The sequence below is a fragment of the Sceloporus occidentalis genome, unplaced genomic scaffold (genome assembly GCF_023333645.1).
Source record: "Sceloporus occidentalis isolate IW3139 unplaced genomic scaffold, rSceOcc1.0.p SCAF_5, whole genome shotgun sequence".
Taxonomy (NCBI): Eukaryota; Metazoa; Chordata; class Lepidosauria; order Squamata; family Phrynosomatidae; genus Sceloporus; species Sceloporus occidentalis.
This window is the reverse complement of record NW_028316985.1, coordinates 44721890-44746117: the sequence shown is the minus strand read 5'-3', so window position 1 is coordinate 44746117 and position 24228 is coordinate 44721890. Positions and strand designations below refer to the sequence as shown.

Sequence of the window (24228 nt, the reverse complement as noted above, 5' to 3'; positions counted from 1 at the left end):
ATACACAAAAACTGGAAATACAATGTTGTGAACAATCCTAACTTGAGTATTCAATGATATATTTTACACTTCAGGATACTGTCTAGTTCCTTCATAGTTGCCCTTCCAAATCCTAGTCTTCTGATTTCTTGACTGCAGTCTCCAGTATGATTGACAAACAGAGACAAATTTTGGAAAATCCTGAACTATTTCAATGTTTTCATCTTTTACTTTAAATTTCTGTAAATCATCTGAGGCCATTATTTTTGTTTTCTTAATGTTCAACTGTACACCTGACTTCCTTGACGTTCTCCAGTAATTGTTTTAGGTCTTTGCTATTTTCTGCTATTAACATGGTGTTATCTGCATATCTTAAATGGTTGATTCTTCCAATTTTCACACCTCCTTCTCTAAATCTAATCCTGTTTTAGATGTGATATGTTCTTCATATAAATTCAAAGGGAAGACAATACAGTACTGCCTTGCCTGGTTTCCATGCCAGTTAGAAACCATTCCATTTCTCTATATTCTGTCCTAACAGTAGCTCCTTGTCCTGAGTACATGTTATATATCAGGACAATCAAATGCAGCCTGCGGCACATTCATTTATTGCAGTGATCCATAGGTTTTGTCTCAGAACCTCATAGCTCTGATCTCCAAAGTCATAATCCAACACTCAAACCACTATACCATGGTGACTCCCTTCATGACTAGTACTTCTTTTATTAATCAAAAGGACCATTGCACCTTACATGCAAGGATATATCCATGTAGGAAGGAATATGAGACACACACGCAGACATCATGAGTCAAAAACCCATGTACAGTGGACCCTCCATATTCACTTGGGCTAGGGATGCAGGATCCCCTTGAAAGTGGAAAAAACACAAATTTAAAAAATACATTTTTTTTACCTGAGAAAACACCTCTCTAGGAATCTCTAGGTCCTCCAACATAACTCCATAGTCAACATCTCCTGGAAAGTGACTACAGAATAGTACTGGAGGACCTACAAATGCCTAGAGAATAATAATAATAATAATAATAATAATAAATAAATAAAAATTTTATTTATATACCACCCTTCCTCAGATCAGGGCGGTTTACAACATTTTAAAAACATTACACACCATTAAAAACATTACAATAAAAAACAGAAAAGCCCCGAGTTAGCCGGTCCTCTTGCCAGTGAGGAGGAGTGTTCTCTCTAGCAATCTCTAGGTCTTCCAGAGCAAACTCTGGTGAAAGTTGCGCTGGAGGACCTATAGATTCCTAGGGAGAACATATTAATCAAAGCCACAAATAATCAAAGCCACAAAAGTCAAAACCGCAAACATGGAGGATCGACTGTATTGTCAAAAATCCTTGAAGTTATTCCACCAAGTAAGACAATTACTTAGCATTGCCTGCAGTAAAGGCAGGCAACTTTGGCTCTTCGGATGTTTTTGAACTATAACTCCCATAATCTTCATCACTACTAAAGCTAGTTAGGACTGATGGGAACCAAAGCTACTCATTCCTGGTCTACAAAGGAGCTGTAAAGGATTCCAGATGGGTGTATATCCCAGTCTGAACTGGAGATGCTAGGGGTTCGACCTGGGATTTTCTGCATACAAGGAAAGTGCCCTATCAGTAAGCTATATTCCTTCCTCTCAATGTCACCTATTGGAAAGCCCAAGTCAGTTGCACCTTCCTAGCTAATATATTCATCATAAATAAATAAATAAATACCTCCACACCCAAAATGGAAAAGACTCCTGACCAAAAGCATGGAAAGCCATTGCTGTCAGTTAGGCATTAACAATAGCAAACCAGATGAAAAAACTGTTTTCCTGTATACATACAAGTGAAAACATCATAGATGATTATTTATTCAGGTTTCAAGTTCCTCTCACCTCCCATGCAGAAATTATTTCTGCATAGGAAACAATTTTTACATGCAAAATATATAAATCTGGTCTACATATTCAATCTGCCACTTCAATCTGAACACTGCCAATGAATGTGAAGAAAAAGCATTTACATGCACACTGGCACTTCTAATACACATGTAGTGCATTTCCCTGCCAAAAAAAGACCAAGAAACACCAATACTGAATTCTGGAAGCACACCATAATGGCTCACTGATTACATATAATGCTTGTATTTATGCAGCTCAAAATAAGACCCAGATGAACATAACGTGCTGTTGTGATTGTAGAAGCTTTTAGCAACATGTAAGTTTGACGGCATGAAGTTGATCTCAGTCTCAAAATATAGAGAAAGACCAAAAGCTTTATAGCACTAGTCAGCCAAGATAAATGGATTGCAAATGCATTTTGGTATAAAAATGTAGTTATACTATAAATTAAGAGAATTTAGCTTGGCAATTCCTTTAAAGTCCCTATCATTACATGTATTATTACGAACTAACAGCCTCTTTTAGAATAGACAGCAGAAGTAAGTTGGAAATATCTACCATATGATTTCTATTTTTATATAACTACTTTAAAATAAATATTGCATTCACCACAGACCTCACTGTCCACAACCATGAACATTATTCAAATAAGTGCTATACTGCACAAAGGGAAAATTTGTTGTTCTTGTTGAGTCATTTCCAACCTATGGCAACCCTAAGGCAAACCTATCACAGAGTTTCCTTGACAAGATTTAGGCCCGGTACAAACAGGTGCATTGCGGGCTCGATAGGGCTGGGAATCCAGATGCACCCAGCCCTAGTGACATCACAGGTGCACATGCCCATCCACACAGCAGGCGCCACAGCTGCACAGCTGTGGTGCCGCATACAGACGCCTGTCAGCAGAAGCAGCATCATAGCCCTTATGATGACGCAAAAAAGGAGCCACCTAGAGCGGCTCCTTTTTGAGTGTGCATCTGTGCAGCCACATGTGGATGCTGCTGCACAGCAGTGCAGCAAAGAGGGATGGCATTTCACCACCTGTGTGTACCAGGCCATATTCAGAGGTAGTTTGCTTTTGCCTTCCTCTAAAGCTCAGAGAGTGTGGTTTGCCCAAGGTCACCAGTGTATTTCCATGGCTGACTGGAGATGTGAAACCTCAGCTGAATCTGCACTGCACAAACAATGCAGTCTGACACCATTTTAACTACCATGGCTCAATGCTATGGAATTCAGGATTTGTAGGTTTGTGAGCTATTTAGCCTTCTCTGTCAGAGAGTAATGATGTCACAACAAATCCCAGAATTCTACAGCACTTTTGCAGTTAAAGTGAGTCAAACCGCATTGTTTCTGAAGTGTAGATGCAGCCCTAGTTGCCAGAAGTACCCCAGCAAATTTATAACTTATAACTAAGTTTTGCTGCATTATCTAAATTACAGTTTTCTTAGGCCCGGTACATACCTGTTTTGCTAAGTCCGGGCTGGCAGCAGCCTAATTTCCTCCAGAGGGAAGCCGCAACTGCCAAGCCATGCAGCTTGACTCTGGAGGAAAAAGAAAAAAAAGGTTCCTTTTCCGCCACCATAGTTACATCACGAGTGCGCCAGTGGCACACTCGTGACATAACTGGCACAGTGTGACGTGCAGACGTATGCGTCCATTGCATCATAATGGCGGTGCCTGTGTACACGGGGCACCACCATTATAGCACCGCTAGTATGTGCTAGGGTTAGAGACCATGCAGTTGCCGTGCAGTCCCTAACCCTAGTTGCAGCGTGGCCATGCTGTTTGTCCCGGGCCTTAGTTAACAAATCATTATGCATATGCACTATTTTTATGAGTATTGTTGATTTTATTTTTTCACTGAGTCATCTTTTAGAATTTTGTAAAACTAGTTGCTCAATACAAATTAAGTTTTTAAAAATATGTGTAACAGCATCAATAATTCCTATGAAATTGTTGAATGATGATGAGTAACATTATCTGCCCCAGAATCAAGACTCCTGAATAAAGTGCATTCCTCCTTTAGAAGCCTTCACTTCCACAATGTCTTTTCCTTACATGCAAATATACTTATAAAGTGTGTGAACTGTAGGCACTATGTCTAAGTGGAAACACCCTTAATTTACTTGTAAACTAATAAATAGAGAAAGTTGACAGTTTTATTCAGTTCACATTTCATTGCAGCTGTACCAAATTTGCACTTCCTGATGCTAGACGGTGAAACGCATTAGAACCTCGAACTGAACTTTTCAGAATTTTTTAATACAACTAGCAAGTACAAGAATGAGAATGAACACCTGTACTTCTTAGAGGTGTGTAAAAATAAGTACTTGTGAGAATAAATAAATATTTACATGGGGGGGAGAGTCATGACAAATTTGAAGACAATGGAAATGTCACTTGAAATATGTATAATTTGTCAATGTGCACATAAAATATACACATTTTAAAACATGTATATTTTGAAAACACTACCTGCATGGCATGATACTTTGATTCTTGATCTAGGACTCTGTGAGCCCAGAGTTCAAATCCCCATTCAGTCACTGGTGACCTTGGCAAAATCACACAATCTCAGACTAACATGAAGGCAGAAAATCCTTGTCCACTTGAAGGTAGATAATAATTGCAGCAAAAATACAATGCATACAATATGTTGTGCAGACTGAAAAAGAAAAATCAGGAATCTCGAACACCTCTAGAACTGGCATGAGGAAAGGTAAACCACATGCTTGTGAAATGCCCATCTGTATTTTCCAGAAAACTAAACAGCACTTAGCAGATTGACCCATCTCTACTAATTACCCAGCTCTAATGACAATTAGCAAACAAAATTCAAAACTAAGGCTGCAGCACATTCCATAAGATTAATCCTCAGTGAATACAGTGGGACAGGCACAGGATAGCACAACAGGGGAGGGGGGGGGGGGGAACCTAGTCATGATTTATAAGCATTTCTTATTTCACCAGGAGCCCTGGTGGCGCAGTGGTTAAATGCCTGTACTGTAGCCACCCACTCAAAACCACAAGGTTGCGAGTTCAAGACCAGCAAAAGGGCTCAAGCTTGACTCAGGCTTGTATCCTTCCAAGGTCGCTAAAATGAGTACCCAGATTGTTGGGGGCAAATTAGCTTACAGTTGTAAACCGCTTAGACACTGCTTAGGCGGTATGAAGCCGTATATAAATGAAGCTTGTTTGTTTTGTTTCTCTACACACTCAAGAAGCAGTCACAAGTACAGGGACTTATGTCTATACAACAAATTACTCCTAACTGATTGCTGCAACTCTAATTTTATTCAGATGCAACAAAGATTACTGAGAGAATGAGTTGGCTTATGACTAACATTTCACTCTGATCCCAATCAGTATATGTATGTGCTTTTAAGTCACTTGTTCATAGGGTTTCTCTGGTGGTCTCCCATCCAAATACTATTCAGGGCTGACCCTGCTTAGCTTCCAAGATCAAACAGAATCTGGTGCTTTTAGGGCCCCATCTTAACTACTGTAACTGCATCCATCTACTAAAATTAAAGTTGACACACAACTTATGGGATAATCTTAAAGTAACTTAAAGCAAGAGTTGATAATCTACAGTGGGCCCTTGGTATCCACTGGGGTTTGGTTCCAGGATCCCCCATGGATAACAAAATCCATGGATGCTCATGTCCCATTATATACAGTGGCACAGTAAAATTGTGCCTCATATAAAATGATAAATCCAGGTTTGCTTATTGGAATTTATATATTTTAGGTACTATTTTCAAGTTGTGGATTCTTGAATCAGTGGATAAAAAATCCGTGAATGCAGAGGACCAAGTGTACAAGCTTCAGGATTGCATACCCACTCTTGCTTTATATGCTACCACTGATGAACACAGAAGGAAAAAATAGATTTCCTTCTGTGGACTGAGTCATACTAAAAATGTATAGTTTGATGCTTGCAGTGGCTAAAATGTCTTTTAGCTCTATGTAGTAGTATCTTTTATTTGTATTTATATTATTTGATAGATTGAACACAACAAGCTAGGCTCCCTTCATCATTCCAACCTTCCTCATTTTAAAATGTTTCTAGGTTTCATAATTTCAGCCAAATATCAAATACTATAATTAACAAAAATGGCCCACTATATAAACAACATGTCTCACTTCTGTCAATTTCAGGAAAACCTGTAAGGATAATTTCTAAGTAGCAAGTAAATAAGTCCTAAACATTGAAATGTGATAATGGATTTATATCAATGTTATATATTCTCTGGGCTCATTATAACATATGCAGAACAAATTGATTCAATACACCAAGCTGCTCGTCATGCAATTTAAATTACAAGTTTTTAAATTCAAGTATTTTCAACATTTTAGCCATTCCATAAAAGGCAGGTGCAAACCAAAAAGAAATAAATACAAGACACCCATAGCTGACTGTGTCTGGCATTTGCTTTCAGTGACAGATAGAACAGAAGATCACTTCACACATCCATAGAGCAGGTAGTATCCAAAAAGACCAAAGAGGCTCAATCCCAAGCAAGAGAAGCATTGTAATAAGCATCCCACGCCCAAGCCAGTGACACCAAATAAATAAGACCCACAGTACTAGCAGGTAATTCACACAGCTCCAGTCTTCTTGTTTCTGTCCCAACGTGTTCATTCTGGTAATGTTCAGATAGATCAGGGGCAGTAATGCACATTTTCATACACACTGGACAGATGAAGCCCTGCGAAACAGTTGATTTTAAGGACATGAATCTTTTAAAGCATTGTAAATAAACTGAAAGTCAAAAAGAAAAGATATTTCTCAGTAAATGCCAGTATTTCAAAATGATGTCTTGATCTTCGTTGATACTTTTAAGCTATTTTTAAAATTCAGAATCCACTGAAACACAAGGCTATGACAGGGCTGTTCAACAAGGAAAGCATATATGAAGAATACAATGTATTTTTTTTTAAAAAAAAAAAAAACATAGTAGTTAGAAAAGAGAGCCTGTAACTATTATTGTTATCACTGGTACAACTACTACCACCACCCTCACCTCTATTTATATTCTGCTTTTTTCCCAGAACCAGGACTCAATGAGGTTTACAAATTAAAATAAATACAACACAGTGAAAAAATATAAAATGTCAACATTAAAAAGTAATTAAACTATTGATAATGTTAAATGAAATTTAAAACAGGAATTTCAAAATAACAAAAAGCAATTCACCAACAGTGCAATTCAAAACAATTCATCACCCTATTAAAAGGCCTTATGATGTAAAACAGTCAGTTGCTGAAGCTGGACAGCAAAGAAGGGCCCAATCTTGCCTTCCTAGGATGGGAGTTCCATAGCGTAAGAGTAGCCACCTTACATTCCCAAGAGTATCTGTGAGGTAGATAGAAGTAACAGAAATACCCTCCCCAACGTTCTCAGAACTTTGTCAAAAACATATTGGTGGTGGCACCAAACCCCCAATCTCCAGACAGTCTCTCTCAGTGCTTTCAAGTAAATGTTGAGTAACATGGGGAACAAAACAAAACCCTGAGGCAGCCGTCAAGGGCACAGGGCATCAGTCAAGGAGTTGAACTGAAATTTTCCAGCACTACTTTCTAGGCTTGTCCCTCCAGGAAGAAATAGTCACTGGGAAAATGTACCTCCACATCCCATCCCAGAGAGTTGGTCCAGAAGGATACCACGAATGTTGAAAGCCTCCTGTGCCATAGCTACCAGCAGTTTAGTCCACTGCATGTTTCCTCATGTAACCATACAATATTAAAAAAAAAAAAACATAATAGCCATGTGTTGCCTTTCCACATCCAACTGGGGGGAGGTGCGATTTGTAATTGTCTCCTGGCATGAGAAATCAGAAAGTGCCTAAACATCCGATCCCAGAGAGTTGGTCCAAAAGGATACCATAAATGTCTGTTAGTAAACTTTATTAATCTCTGTTAGAAAATTTTATTAATCTCTGCCATTTTAGCCAGGTTATGGAGTTTGCCCCTTTTAAGTCCCCACATAGCTGGCTCCTGTCACAGGGGCCATATCTCGTGGCAAGACACCACCTAGTCCCTGAGGTTCCTGCCCAAGTTAAGAACTATCTATAGACCTGGAGAAAAGGTGATGGTCCTTCAGAAGCTAGTCCTCAGATCCTATAGACTCACTCTGGAGCCAACCAGTCTGCTCAGTCAGTCTTTCCAGGATTAGACCCCAAACTCCACAAGCTGGTTTCAGTTGATATCGCTGCTCACCACAGTCCCCTTGCCTCAGCCTCTGGTATATTTAGGGGGCTGTGCAGACAGTCCCTAAGGGTTACCTGCAGCCGCCCCTTTTACAGCCAGACCGGGGCTGCAGCAACCACACACTTTGGCCCAGATCTGGCCTTTGCAAAGAGTGTGATAGTCACAGTGCCATGGCTTTGCGGTGCTCCTGTGACACTGTGTCGTGTGGACGCAGCACCAGAGGACCGCTGTGATGCCATGCACCATGTGGGGCAGAGTAAGATTGTGCATCATGTGGAGGAGACACCCCAACTCCGCCCCCCAGGCCAGCCTTTAAGGCAGGTGTGCACAGTCCCTAAGTCTTCCTTAGTTCAGCCCCCTCCCGCATGGACCTGTGTCTTCAAGACCCAATGCTGAGATTTGGTGTGGGGTTCCAGGACCAGCCCCTTCAAACAGTTAAAGGACACTAGGCCTCACTTTCACTGGAAGGTCAGGTAGGATTTACCTTATGAGGTAGGTTGAAAGAAGCTAGACACTGGGGTAGCAAAGGATGCAAAACTAATAGGTATAAGCCACTGCCCTGATGTAACTGCCCTAGGTTAGAGGGTAAGCAGCCAAGGTTGTTCATTACTATGTATATCTGCCTTCACAGGGACAATAGTCTGTTTGGCCATGGCCTAACCACTAAGCCTTTTTCCTGCCACGTTGCCCCTTAAGGGTCTGGCCTACAACTGGTTTGGTCTTGTTTCTGTTCTTGGGAGACAAGCTGGAGAACTCCTCAAGGTTTTGGACACGCTGCTGGCTTCCCCAGCTTTGAATCCTCTCCCCAAATAGCCATCACTGCCTGGTACTGGAACTACAAAAGAAGGAGCCTCTTGACCTGATACAGAGTCTCCTTTGGCTCTCTTCTGTCTCCTCTGGGCTTTCCTCCCCTCTTCTGCTGCTGTTGAGTCTTTTTATCTTTTCCTGGCTTCTGTCCCTGACTATCTTACCTAAAACCCTGGAATGTTGCCAGGCAACCAGCTACCTGCCAGCCCCACTGCAGACTTCTCTGCATCTGAAGGGACATAAGCTGCTGTGGTGATCTACAACACCATGATTTGGGAATCATGGCAGCCACAGAGTCTAAATGAAACAAATTTATAGTGACAGCTATATCCATCTTCTCTAGCTCATTCAAGAGTAGTGATAACAGTGGCCCATCCAATAGTTCAACTAAATGAGCAATACTATCTGTACAGTAATCAGGAAAACATTTACTACAGCAGATCTAATCTAGATCTGATCTGATCTAGATTCAGGTATATCCAAAAGAGCTGGCAGAAGTTGACATCTCATCCTCTCATAGCAGTCAACAAGAGTAATGAATGGCTTTGACGCAGAGACTAGAAGAGATTTCCAAAAACTGGGTGAAGGTACCCTTTTTGACTGAAGTTCAGTTCATAGCTCCATTTCAGTAATCCCATTTTATACCCATCCTACAGTCAATTCTCTACCACCTCATTTAGCTGGGTCCCCTGACCCTCTGTGTAGCACTGGGGTAGGCCTGAAAAGGCTAGATAAAGACAGTAGTAAGATCAGCTGAAACAGTATGCTTGGGTTGTGGTGGTTGTGTGCCTTCAAGTAGTTTAGGACTTACAGAGACCTTAGGGAAAACCTATCACATGGCTTTCTTGGCAGGATTTGCTCAGAGGGGCTTTGCCTTTGCCTTCCTCTGAGAGTGAGAGTATGACTTGCCCCAGGTCATCCAGTGGGTTTCAATGGCTCTAAATAAGCTTGGAACTGAACATTAAATGAAAAGCAAAATTTGGAATTTGATTTTTTCACTTTCGCTGAACAGTTTCATCCCCAGTAGTTGTTTCTTACAGTAATAATTGGTAATTCTTATACCCAATAACTGATTATTCTTAAACTCAACATTTGAAAGAACATACTGCTAGATATTCTATGAAGAAATAATTTCTGGATCAATTTCATTTATTGAAAACAGCATAATATAGATACTAGGTAATCAAGGTAATCAGAGCCATGGGAAATCCAAATCTCATCTTTGAGATTTTTTTTAAAAAAAACCTAAAAAATTGGAACTGTGGGTTTCAAAAAACCCACAGAGGTTAATTCAATTATACCATGATATGCAAATCTCACTGAAATGAACAAGAGATGCACACAAGTATCTTGCTCTTGGAAATAACTCATTTGTTTTAATCAAACTCTGTTATTGTTAACTGCCATCAAGTTGAGTTTGGGTGCATATCCATTGTAGAAATAATGTAGTTTGACACTATTTTGACTGCAATGGCTCCAGCCTACAGAAATCTGGGATTTGTAGTTTTGTGAGTCACCAGCATTCTTTGGCAGCAAGGGCCTTGTAAAACTACAAATCCCAGGATTCTATATGATGGCACTACAACACTTAAAGCGGTGTAAAACTGCATTATTTTTACAGTGTAGATGCTCCTTTTGTCTTACAGTAACACTATGACTGATACTTTCAAGGCACCCTATCATCAACAACCCTGCTCAGGTCTTGCAGACTCAGGGTTGTGTTTCCAGTATCCATCTGGAATACAGTCTTCCTATTTTTCTACTGCCTTCAACTTTACTGTTGTTGTTGTGTGTCTTCAAGTCTTATGGTGATCCTAAGGCAAACCTATCAAAGGGTTTACTGGGGCTAAGAGCGTGTGACTCAACCAAAGGCACCAAGTGGATTTCCATGGCTGAGAAGGTAATTGAATCCTGATCCCCAGAATCATAGTCCAATGCTCAAATCACTACACCATCCTGGTGCTCTGTTGTCTACCTTACCAAGCATTATTGTCTTTTCTAGTGAGTCATGTCTTCCCATGATATGGCCAAAGTACAACAGCCTCAGTTTATTCATCTTCGCTCCTAGTGAGAGTTGAGGCTTGATTTGCTCTAGCACCTATTTGTGGGTTTCTTTGTTTTTTAGCAATCTACGGTATTCATAGCTCTTCTCTACACCACATTTCAAATGATTGATTTTTGTTCTATCAGCTTTCTTCACTATCCAGCTTTCACAATGATACATAAAGAAGAAAAATACTATGGTATGGACAATCCTAACTTCAGTATTCAATTATATATCTTTATATTTCAAGATCTTGTCTAGTTCCTTCATAACTGCCCTTCCATGTCCTTAGTCTTCTTCTGATCTCTTGACTGCATTCTCCATTCTGATTAATGACTGAGCTAAGGTATGGGAAATCTTGAACTATTTTAAGGTCTTGATTTTCTACACGAATCAACTGTGGTCATCAATTTTCTTTTCTTAATATTCAACTGTAAACCTGCCTTTGCACTATCTTCCCAGTACAGCGCGCCCGTGTATGACACGGGCGCGCCTTACGCTGCTTGAGCATACACGCTCAAGCTGCGGGGCGCGTGCAGGGCGGAAGGGGCGGCGCATCCCATTCAATTGAATGGGCACGTGCGCCCGTTGCGCACCGCACACCGCCGCACCGCTGTGCACAAGCCCCATTGTTTACAATGGGGCTTGAGCATAGGCAGAATTCGCCTTACGCGGAGGGATCCGGAACGGATCCCCGCGTAAGGCGAGGGCCCACTGTATTTCTTTATTAATTAATCCAAGTCTTTGTTATTTTCTGCTATTAGTATGATATCTTAAATGGTTGGTGTTCCTTCCTCCAATTTTCATGTCTCTTTCTTCCGTGTCTAATCCTGCTTTACATATAATAAATTCAGCACAGAAGCTAAACAGAGAGGGTGATACAATGTAGCCTTGGCCAATCCCCTTGCTGACTGGAAATTATTCTGTTTCTCCATATTCTGTCCTCACTGTAGCCTCCTGAGTACATCAGGACAATGAAATTTTCATGATCTATACAACTGAAGGCTTTGCTATAATCTATAAAGCACAGGCTGATTTTCTTTTGAAATTCTTTGGTACAGTTCACTGAATCATTGAATCATAAGAGTCGGAAGAGACCACAAGGGCCATCCAGTCCAACGCCCTGCCATGCAGGAACTCTCAATCAAAGCATCCCCGACAGATGACCATCCAGCCTCTGTTTGAACACCTCCAAGGAAGAAGACTCCACTACACTCCAAGGAAGTGTGTTCCACTGACGAACAGCCCTTACTGTCAGGAAGTTCTTCCTAATGTTGAGGTGGAATTTCTTTTCCTGTAGCTTGCATCCATTGTTCCGGGTCCTGTTCTCTGGAGCAGCAAAAAACAAGCTTGCTCCCTCCTCAATATGACATCCCTTCAAATATTTAAACTGGGCTATCATATCACCTCTTAACCTTCTCTTCTCCAGGCTAAGCATCCAACATATGTTTGAAATATGATCCCTAATACCTCTTCCTTTTCTAAACCCAGCATTTTTCACTCCAAGTAGGGCAAAAGTCTTTGTTGTGGAATTTTGATCATCACTTTGCTTGTATAGCAACAGCAATAGCAAGTACATTTCTATACTTCTTATCAGTGCACTTGGCACTCCCTAAGCAGTTTACAATGTGTAAGCTAATTGCCCCCAACAAGCTGGGTACTCATTTTAGTGACTTACAGAAGGATGCAAGGCTGAGTGGACCTTGAGCCCTGCCTGGGATCGAACTCACAAACTTGTGACTGCAGCACCACTGTGCCACCAGGGCTTCCTAGCTGCATGGAAAATTAATGCAATGGTCCCATTGTATCTGAAGTCCTTAGTGTCCCTTTTCTTGGGGACTGGAACCTATATTCCAATCTGTAGGCCATTATTTTCTTTTCCATATTTGTTGATAGATTTTAGTTAGAACTAGAGTAAATTCTGTCTCTGTAGATTCTTGCTTTGTCACATAATGTTTTCCACTGCTTCGGAGGCCCCTTAAAAGCCGACGCGCATGCTCTCGGGGCTGCTGGCTTCTCAGGCCTCCGAAGGCCCCTTAGAAGCCAGCGCAAGGCTGCCGGCTTCCCAGGCCTCTGGAGGCCTGAGAAGCCGGCAGCCCCGACAGAGTGCGCGCCAGCTTCAAGGGGCCTCTGAAGGCCCCTTAGAAGCCAGTGCAGGGCTGCCGGCTTCCCAGGCCTCCGGAGATCTGAGAAGCTGGCAGCCAAGCGCGCAAGTGCCAGGCCATGAGGCTGCCAGACTCAACCCGGCGTATAAGATGACCCCCGACTTTTGACTCAATTTTATAGGGTCAAAATGTCCTCTTATTTGCCGGAAAATATGATATAATAAATTGTGGGTTTTTTTCACTATGGGAAATAAGAATGGGGTCCAGGGAATCAAGAAGTTTCCTTGGACATCGGGTGGAAAAGAGAAATAGCACTGGATGTCATCATCATACTTGTGAATTCTAACCCCAAATTACCTCTCCCACTGGTTTCATGTAGATTTTGAATAACATGGGTGACAAAGAGCTCTGAGAGACTCCACAGGACCGTAGCCAAGGAGCTGAAGAAGAAATAGCCAGCAACGCCTTCTGGTCTCATCACTCCAGAAAGGAAAAGGAGTGTTCTTTCTGTACAACAGTGTCCCCAAGTCCCATCCCAGAAAGTCAACCCAGGAGGATATCATGGTACCAAAATCTACTGAGAGTTCCAGCCAAACCAACGGGAATAATAATAATAATAATTTGTTTTATTTATATACCGCTATTCCAAAGATCATAGCGGTGAACAGCAAGTAAGCTAATTAGCAAGTAAACTAATTTGCCCCCAACAGTCTGGGTACTCATTTTAGCGACCTCGGAAGGATGCAAGCTTGAGTCGAGCTTGGGCCCTTTTGCTGGTCTTGAACCCACAACCTTGTGGTTTTGAGTGAATGGCTGCAGTACAGGCATTTAACCACTGCGCCACCAGGAACACACACTTCCGTATCTATTTCTCAGAGAATGTAGTTTACCAAGGCAACCAAAATAATCTTTGTCCCATAGCCAAGCCTGAAATCAGACTGAAACAGATCAAGATCATCACTTTCATCCAAGAACCCCTAGAGCTAGGAGGCTACAACATGTTCCAATACCTAGCCCAGAAATCAAACACTGGACACTGGGCAACAGTTATCCATTACAGAGGGATCCAGGAAGGCTTTCTCAATACAGCCTTTATAAAGGCCTTCTGTAGGCATACCAGAATCTTGCATTGTTGTAAGGAGACTACTCACTAACTCCACTCAGCCAGTCCCCCTCTGGCTATTTTAATGAACCAAGACAGGCGAGGAAGTGGACAGATGTGGTAGCTCTTTGCAGTCACAGGTGGGAGTAAATAAGCAGGCTACTAAAATGTCTACAAGCTAATTAAATATGTTGACATATTTGCAAAGTAACTATCAGTGTCCCCTAATATCAGACATCCTAATTTTAAAGAGCAGCATTTTCCCCACAGAACAGCCCCCCTTGGACCATCAATGTCTCTGTTTCCACCCTGTGCACCCAACTATATACAGATTATCCATGCCTTACTTCAGGCGCTGTACAGACCAGCGCTTTGCACCAGCCTGCACATGTACTAGGGTTGCCTCGGGGAATCCTTTCCAGTCGCCCCACAACCCTAGTACATTGTCATGGCTGCACCCTTTCTAGACAGAAGCCTTACTAGATGGGCGCCGCCATTACGACGTCATGGCCACGCCGCCTCCAAATGGGGCGGCACGGACGTGACGTCTTGGCGCTGCTGAAGGGCTCCTTCCTTTGTTTGTGTCATTGGCGCAGCCTTTACACAGCTGCACCAGCAACACAAAGGAGAAAGGGGCCGAGCGGCCCCTTTCTCTTGTTCCCCACCGCTGTCAGGGTGTCCATGGGGCATGAAGCCTCAAGCACCCCCCTGTCCAGGCCGTGGGGAAGTGGCCTTTTGCCGCTTCCCCATGGCCTGGAAAAGCGGCGGATTGGGGCCTCAGGGCTGCCACTGTGGCAGCTGAGGCCCCAATCCATCGGGGAAAGGGGTGGGTGCAGGCCGCCTCAAAGGGCAGACACCAAACTTTGCAGACACCAAACTGCAAAGTTCCCCTCGTTTTTTCTAGTAACCTACATGATATCTATACATCAGAGCTGTAGAACCAGTAACTGTCCAGATGTTACTGAACTACTACTCCCATCATCCCTAGGCCAGGTTGACTCGGCCTGATAAAACTGGAGTCCAGGACAACCACAAATTTCTTAGCCTTCAGAATTAAATACTGAAACTATCCCTCCCCTCCATCTCATAAACATACACTCTAACAGACATTTTATTTTGGTCAACTTCCACCCCAATAATCCCAGTTTCTGTACCAGTAAAAAAAAAATAAAGTTTAAAAAATTCATGACCAAGCACAGCACACACATACATTTTAAGCAATATTTCAGGATGTTATAATATTACTACTGAAATAATTAGGACTAGGGTATCTGAAAGCAATATTTTCAAAGACGTTGATGACATACATGGAATACATAAATCTAAACTTATGACTGCTGAAATACAAGTACCTCTGAAGAGCTCTCATTGTTAACATCCACTGCATTTCCAGGGACTGCAGAGTCAGAATCTGAAGCCTGAGACCCAACTCGGCCTGGAGTCTAAGGGAAAGAAAAAACAAAATATATCAACTTAGTATCTAGTAAATTAACAGCACTTTGGATATTTTTAAAGCAGAAAGACAAGCAGAAATTATTAAAGTGATTTAGCACTAAAACACAAGTTAGTCATATCCTATACTCTCCTAAAACTCACTCAGCCCAAGAACTGTCATCTGCCTACTCTCATACCATACAATAAATCTCTCTGAGAGAGCAGGCACCTTAAGAAGTGGATGGCCTTCTGTCAGGAGTGTTTTAATTGTGTATTCTTACACGGCAGGGGGTTGGACTGGATACCCTTGGGTCTCTTCTTCTATGAATTTTATGAGAACAAACCAGTGTGAACTGTACCAGCATGGAGATAAGGGTGGGAGGAACCAGACAGAGCAGATATTTAGTCAGGACGTAATACTAAAAAAAATCTTTTCCAATAGTAAAAGTATTGCCGTATTTTCCAGCGTATAAGACGACCAGGTGTATAAGACGACCCCCAATATTTTTAGTAAAAATATAGTTTAGGATATACTCACTGTATAAGACTACCACTCTTCCTGTGATGGTTGCAGCCGGGCGCGGGTGCAGGCACAGGCTGCAAGGGGCCTCTGGAGGCCTGTGAAGCCAACAGCCGCATGCAGTCTGCAAGGGGCCTCTGGAGGCCTATTGAAGCCTGCACACGCACGTCCACGGCTGACTTCACAGCAGCCTCCAGAAGCCCCTTGCAGCCTGTATGCAGCTGCCGGCTTCCAAAGGCCTCCGGAGGCCTGAGAAGCCGGCAGCTGGCCTTGCTCGTGTGCGGCGGCTTCCAAAGGCTTCCGGAGGCCTGAGAAGCCGGCACCCAGCAGTAGGAGGCCAGCGGTGGCGCGGAACAGATCAGGTAAGCGCATTGGGCCGCGGGGCTCTCTTGTTGCTGGGCTTAACCCCGACTTTTGACCCAATTTTAGAGGGTCAAAAAGTCGTCTTATATGCCGGAAAATACAGTACACTTTTAGTAGCGTATAAACCAAAAACCATCCACAGCCAACTATTGCTTTGATCTCCCAATTGTGTGTACATGGATATTTAAAGACAAATGAATGTTCTTCACAGAAAATACCAATGTAACACTATTAATGAAGCATTAGCTTCTAAAAAGTGGAGCTGAAGTATGATTTTAGAGAAACGATAATCCAACATTTTGAATGTGTGCTAGGGACTGAACACACTGAATGGCACTTTTAAAAACTTTTGCTGAACAGCTGAACATTTTAAAAGCCCTACTGAACATTTGGATCTCCCACCTGTCCAGCTCTAGATTTAAATTACTATGCTAGACATATTTTTTAGGTTGGGGCCATTCTGCATCAGAAAAGTCTTTATTACTTATAACTGAAGGAAGATCTGGCAAACCGCAATATAAATTTAATACAGATATATATCTTTGCTTTTTGGAAAGAACACTTACAGATGTACTTTTTCATGAACAAAAAGTGCAGTTGCAAATTAATTCAAAAGGTCATCCTTGAACAGAAGCAGTACAATAAAAATACCATTTTAAAAGACTGCTATCTTAACAGTAATGCTTCAAGCATATGGTCCACCTCTACAAATGATACTTTTTCTATCCTTATTTCAGTTAGTTTAAAAAACATTAGATGTGACATTAGTTGTGCTGTGGAAGAGACTTTTAACCACCTGAGTGCTATGTTTCTTTTACTATAATGTTTACATTTCACACAATACAGAACAACAAAACAGAACACAATAAAGAACAGAAAGAGGAAAAAACTCTTTAACACATAATATAAACTCCTTTTCCATTACCACCATAAGTATTTTTTCAAAGATCACTAAACTAATTACTCGTGTACTATCTGAAAAGCTTTTAGGTTTCTCCTGCAGATATCTGAAGTGGGTGTCAAATCCAGCACCGTTTTCATCACATGATTTAAGTTGCTCATAGCACTAGCATTACAAGAAAGATATTAAGAAATCAAACCACTCTCTTTGAACCAACTCTATGACTCAACTCTGTTCTGCTTAGCTTAGCTTAAAGTTGAACAATCAACAGACAAGGATTTCTTTTACTCTCTGAGGCACCTATCCATGACCCAGAAGAAACTTTATATTATAGTTAGGTTTACTTTATCTTCGTACGTGGGTTGTTCTTTTTTTTTTTTAATGACATGAAGACTTCCCACAGAAAAGGGCCCTTACTTGTCCTTCTTCTATCAACACTTCCTCTTCTTAATACTGTCAACGGACAAGAAAAGTGTAAATGTAAATATGTAGCCTAACAATGATCCCGTGTTATATACTGGCAGCAATTCTCCAGTCTCATTGGTAAACCTTTCTTTGTTCTGCTAATAAACATCATTAAATTATAAAAGTCAGGGACTAAATATGTGCCCTCACGCCTCCAAACTAAGAGTCAAAACCCCTCCACAATCAGGGGAATCACTCCAATGTCACTCCAGATGTTGTTTGACAGCAACCTGCAAATAAGAAATAGCCAGCAAAGCTGACGGTGAGGAATGCTGGGAGTTACAACAACATGTGGGGAGCACATGATTCCTCCCCCTTCTATAGTAGACGATTAAAGGTAGACCAACTACAGAAGACAGTTGCAGCAGCTTTCCTGGATGGGTAGGTACTTGACATCATCCTAGTATGAATGTATTTATTTCCTGCTCCTGTAACTTGGGCTAGTAAGAATGTGCTACCCAAGATTACTCTGCATATCAATTTTAAGAGACAACCACTATTTTGTGACATATGTCTGATATGTCCTGGCATCCACGTATGAATGATACGAATGGTGACAAATAACAGTATCAGGAAGCTAGGAAATGCACTTAAATGTGGAGTACTGACAAAACCACCTCTGAGTATTCCTTGTCTATGAAATTCATGGCAACCCTATGAAATTCATGGCAACCTGAAGACACATATATATACACACAGTGGCCTGTTACAGACTGCCAAAATAAAGCTGCTTCGGGTCTCTTTGGAGGTATGCTATTTAAATGATGCATGCATCCTAAGAGTCCAGAAGCTGCACCAAAAGCTGCACTCCGGTGCTTAGGAATGGAGTGTGGCTTTGGTGCGACCTCCGGACTCTTAGGACCCATGCATCATTTAAATAGCATACCTCCAAAGAGACCCGAAGCAGCTTTATTTTGGCAGTCTGTAACAGGCCAGTAGTCCCTACAGTTCCATATTCTGGCCCTGTTTACAAATGTGAGCCACAACTCAGGCCATCTCAGCTGCCAAACTTCAATGAAGATGAATAACCACACAATGGTATTAACGTCTAATGCACTTAATATTCTTCTGTTTACATGCCACCATCATTCTGCCACCAGCTGACCTGTAATGAGGTGTACATGTGTAGAATTTGAGCAAAAACCTCTTGGCCTTGTGAGAAGTAGTATTCAGGTTATCAACTGTGAGTAATTTTAAGGGGTAGTCAGAGTGCAGGGAGCATGCTGAGTGCTATCACATCTGAGGGCCCATTAAACGTAGGTGGTCAGTAGTTACTCTAGACTTTGGTAGTACTTTGGCAACCAACAGGCAGCAAAGGTTATTCCACCTACTGAGAACTTACTATGTGTCACCTCAGTAATCAGCAATATCACATTTCTACTATTCTGCCCAATTCTTTGTATATACCGTGGACACACCACATTTGCTGGTTTGATTATATGCGTATTTAATTGAGACGTTCTCTCTAGGAATCTCTGTCCTCCTGCATGACTCTGCTGGAAGTTGACCATAGAGTCACATTGGAGGACATAGAAATTTCTAAAGAAAACACTTCTCTGGGCGTTTTTAGGTCCTCAAGTGTGATTCTGTGGTCAAGTTCCAACTGAGGTTGACCACAGAGTTGCACTCGAGGATAGAGATCCCTCTGTTTTAAAAAAAAAAGGAGTGTTTTGTTTTTTGTTTTTTGTTTTTGTATTTTGTATCCTGGGCCCCAAACCCCAGTTAATTTTGGAGGGCCACTGTATTTCTCATCCTTTAACTCCCCCTTCATACAGCATCTGGGGGTGGCAAATCAGGCATGAGCAGGTTGTACAAGCTGTCAATTAGCAGAAGTGCTGGTACCATATTTTGTCACCAAAGTTTGCAATGTGTGTATGCACACACACCCTCCTCAGACAGGTGTGTGAGACATCAGAACAGGTTATGAGCCAACAGGAGACAGCTCCTGCAACTTCACACAAATCTAATCTGTGATTATGTTTAACAACAACAGCCTTAGGAGAGTCAATGGGTGACGCCTTCCACCTTCAAACAGAGACACCTCCCTGTGAGAGGGAAAAACGAGTCCTTCTTAACCCTACCAAGTGCTCAGGCCTTTGGTGCCAGGCTCCCACACAAAATGGATTCACAGAAGCCAGACTAAAAATCCCCTCAAGGCTGTGTGCATCCTGCATATGTGTCTGGGGGGGGAGGGGGGGGAGATTGGTGTCCATTTCTTTCTTCTAAATTTCACTCCATCCCTTTTTCTCTCCCTCCAATTCAAAACTTCTGCTGCTGCCCCATCCTACCATAATCTAGGTCCAAAAACACACTGCTAAAAATTTATCCAATTTGGGATTGCTTTAACTGCCCTGGCTCAATGCTAGGCAATTCTGGGAATTGTAGTTTTGCAAAGCATTTAGCCTTCTTTGTTGGAGAGCTCTGGTGACACAATAAACTACAATTACCAGGATCCTCTACCACTGAGCCAAGGTAGTTAAAGTGGTCTCAAACTGGATTATTTCTGCAATGTGTTTTGGACTTTAGTCTATCAGCCGTCTGACTGAAAACCAACATCTCCCCATAATTCCCACCCAGCCTTCCTCCTCACATCCACACCCCCACAGGGCAAACTGACCAGCTCCACCAGGCTCCCCCACATCCCTCAAACGCTGCATCTGCACTGCAGAAACAATCCAGTTTGACACCACTTCAACTGCCATGGCCAGGCTGGCCAGATGTCTCAACCGCAAAAGAGTACGAGGCACCACAAAATGAAGGATATTCGAGAAAAAGAGAAGACATGACCAAATGAAAGCTAACACACACTCAATATAAATATAAATCCATGCTTCTTGGCCATCCTCAAAATGGAGGCATTTTGGACATCCCTCCTGGACAGAAGCCTGAAATTGAGGACATGTCCTGGAAAAGGAGGACATCAGGTCAGCCTGGCTGTGGCTCAATGCTATGGAATTCTGGGAAGTGTAGTTTGTCTCTCTGTCAGAGTGCAAAACCCCAGCCATGGCAGTTAAAGTAGGGTCAAACTGGATTATTTCTAAGGTGCCAAAGCAGCCCAAAGCAATAAGGAAGCCCTGGTCTGTCATAAAACCGACAGGAAATATAAATCCATGCTTCTTAGTCATGCTCAAAATGGAGGGCATTTTGGACATCCCTCCTGGACAGAAGCCTGAAATGGAGAACATGTCCTGGAAAAGCCAATGCTATGGAATTCTGGGAAGTGCAGTTTGTCATCTCTGTCAGAGTGCAAACCCCAAGCCAGTGGCAGTTCAAAGTGGTGTCAAACTGGATTATTCCTAAGGTGCCAAAGCAGCGAGGAACCCCTGGTCCAGGGGTTCCCCAAACTGTGCTCTTTAAGGGATTTTGGACTTCAGATCCCAGAATCCCAGAGTACTGGCTGAGGCTTCTGGGAACTACAGTCCAACCAAAAAAGGGGGGGGGACTCTTAAAGGGCACAGTCTGGGACTAGTGCATGGAAAATATAAACCCATGCTTCTTAAGTCATGCTCAAAACACTTCCCAGAATCCCACAGCACGGCGCCATGGCCGTTGAAAGAGGTACCAAAGCGGGTTAAGTCCTGCAGTGCGGATGGAGAATGAGAGAAACGGCGTGACACTGCAGCAGAAGCAGCAGCAGCAGCGCCAGGCCCTGAAGCAAAAGAGGCGTGTGAGGGGAGCCAAGGAGAGCCAGGAAGTCCCCACGCGGCGAGGGCGGCACTCCTTTCCCTCCGGCGGCCAGAGAAAGGCCCTCGGCGCCCGTGTCCCTTACCCTCTGCAAAATCCGCCTAAACATGGTGGCGGAGGTGGCGTCCCTGGCTCGCTCGCTCGCTCAGCGCGGGGTCCCCGGAGGAGCCATCCGCCCCGCCAGTCGCAGGCCCTCCCTCGCACAAGGCACACTCCCTCCCTGCCTCCCGCCTGGGCCCAACCCGTTCCGTCGCCGGCTGACAGCCGAGAGGGAGGCGCCACAGATGCCGCCGGGGCGGAGTCGCCCTAGTAGTAGAAACCGCCTCCTCCTCGGTGGAGCTGAGGGAAGAGAAGCAGTAGGCCTCTCTCTCTCTCAGGCCTCGAGGCGGAGGCGGTTTCACAGGGCCCAAACTGGGCCCTTTCAGCGGTTTCTTATCATTACTATTTTGGACTTCAGTTCCCAGAAGCCTCCGCCGCGTTGGCCAATAGCGTGGGATTCTGGGAGCTGAAGTCCAAAAGCTCTTGAAGAGCAACAGTTTGGGGACCACTTCAGGCCCAGGGATAAGACGAGAGGCCTGAAGGAGCCCAAAGAAAGGGACCAGTTTTCCTCGCCTCAGAGGAGGGCCAGAAATCAGAAAATAGGGAGGGCATCGTGACCAAATAAAAAGCCCAAAACACTCATTGTAAATTCATGCTCCTCAGAAATGCTCAAAATGGAGGACGTTCAAGAAGAATGGAGGGCATCCAGGAAAAAGAGGACATGACCCAATAAAAGCTGAAACCACTCGTATAACTAAATTGTTGCTTCTTAGTTGTGCTCGAAATGGAGGACATTCAAGAAATTGAGGGACATGTCCAAATAAAAGCTAAAAACTCTCATAATTGGAAATTCATGGTCCTTCGTCATGCTCAAAATGTGGGAATTCGTGAAGAATGGAGGGCATTCAAGAAGAGGAGGACAGGCCCAAATAAAAGCTAAAAACACTTGTATAAGCGTAGATTCATGCTCCTTAGTCATGCTTAAAATGGAGAATGTTTAAGGAGAATGGAGGGCATTCAGGATAAAGGGAGGACATGACCAGATAAAGGCTAAAAACATATGCTTCTTAGTCATGCTCAAAATGGGCATTTGAGAAAAGGAAGGCATGACCAAATAAAAGCTGAAAACACTCGTATAAGGGTAAATTCACGCCCCTTTGTCGTGCTCAAAATGGAGGGCATGTGAGAAAATGTGAGGACATGACCAACAAAAACCTAAATCACTCATATAATTGTAAATTGAAACTTCTTAGTCGCGCTCAAAATGGGGGACATTTTGGACATTACTCCAGGACTGAAACTTAAAATGGAGGACGCTTCCTGGGAGTTTTATCACACAGGGGACAATTGGAAGTATAAATGGTGATTAACCCATGATAATCCCGCAATTGCACTAGTGGTTTTCGCACAACATTGTGTTAAAAGTGATATTATCCCGTTATTATTGTGCAATTGTGCTAATGGTTTTCACATGATGTCATGTTCAAAGTGATATTATCCCATTATTATTGCACAATTGCGCTAATGTTTTTCACACAATTGTCATGGTGTCATTAACCTGTGAATAACCAGGCAGGAAACAGCAGCAAATCATTCATGGGATTTTCCAGTGCATGACCTTCTGCTGTTTATTGCCTGGTTATTCCTTGGTTATTCACAGGATAATGGCTCATGTGTTAATCTCAGTTTAATCGTGTTTTAATGTCAATTGTGCGATCTTCTCAGGTTAATCACTGTTTAAAGTCCCAGTTTCTCCCTATGTGGTAGGGAGATCTCTGGTCATCCTGCCCTCCCTCAGACACCTCCGAATCAGCAATAGCTGCCTCCTTGGCTTTTCTTGCTTATGGACATGTTGAAGGAAGGGATTCCTCCTTGCTCTTTCTCCTCATTGCCTGTTTCCAAAGGTTAAATCTAGACACTCCATGGCTCACCAAGGGACCATTCACGCTACGGAAATCAACCGGTGTGGAACTGGTTTATTTCCTCGAAGTTCACACTCGCCCTGATTGCAATCAGTGCAGTTGGGGGGGTGTGAAAAGCCCACTTAAACCGGGGCATTTGGCACCGGGTCCCTTAGCGGGTTTTGTTTTAAGAGCTGCGACAATTCACAGCTTCAAAGTGCCTCCATTTTAAATTGATACAGTGGCAAATCTGAATGACCATGGGTTTAAAATAGCATGGAGAGATTCAATCACGCTAAACGTAGTGGAATTACCAAACCAATTCTGAATCGGTGCAGAGATACGAATCTCTTCGTTCAAACAAGTGAGGGGACGAGTCCCACAGCCTCCTCTCTATGCAGAACCTAGCTGAGTGTGTGATTTGGTAAAGATCTTGCAGCCTTTGGGGCTCACGAAGTCTCAAAGAAAGAAAGAAACTGATAGCATGAGCTTTTGTGGACTTGAACCTACTTCCTCAGATGCATGCTTGGAGAGGAGAATGCAGAGACAGACCTTAAGGTCCAAACATGCATCTGAGGAAGTAGGCTCATGTCTACAAATCTTATGGTCCAACTGCTTTCTTATCTTTCAGTTAGTCTCAAAGGTTTGCCTCTAGATTCTCTTCACCAAACATGCATCTGAAGAAGTAGCTTCAAGTCTGTCAAAGCTCATCCTACCAGCTTCTTTCTTTCAGTTAGTTTCAGACCTTAGGTTCTGTCTTTGGATTCTC

The 24228-nt window shown here is 42.8% G+C and overlaps 1 protein-coding gene across 2 annotated transcripts in view; it reads right to left on the bottom strand.

The window, feature by feature from the left end:
* The window catches only part of EEA1 (early endosome antigen 1), an 86210-nt gene extending 64425 nt beyond the window's left edge, over nucleotides 1–21785 (bottom strand). The window contains exons 1-2 of one of the 2 annotated variants that reach the window (XR_016281226.1): nucleotides 21605–21785; nucleotides 15505–15594 (exon numbers count right to left, since the gene is read on the bottom strand). Coding sequence is in view for 1 of the 2 variants with exons in the window: in XM_089523976.1 (XP_089380102.1) it covers nucleotides 15505–15594; nucleotides 21605–21628 (114 nt within the window). In the remaining variant the exon portion in view is untranslated. The remainder of the gene's footprint in view (nucleotides 1–15504; nucleotides 15595–21604) is intronic. The other variant, XM_089523976.1, reaches the window with a different exon arrangement.
* Nucleotides 21786–24228: the final 2443 nt, after the last annotated feature.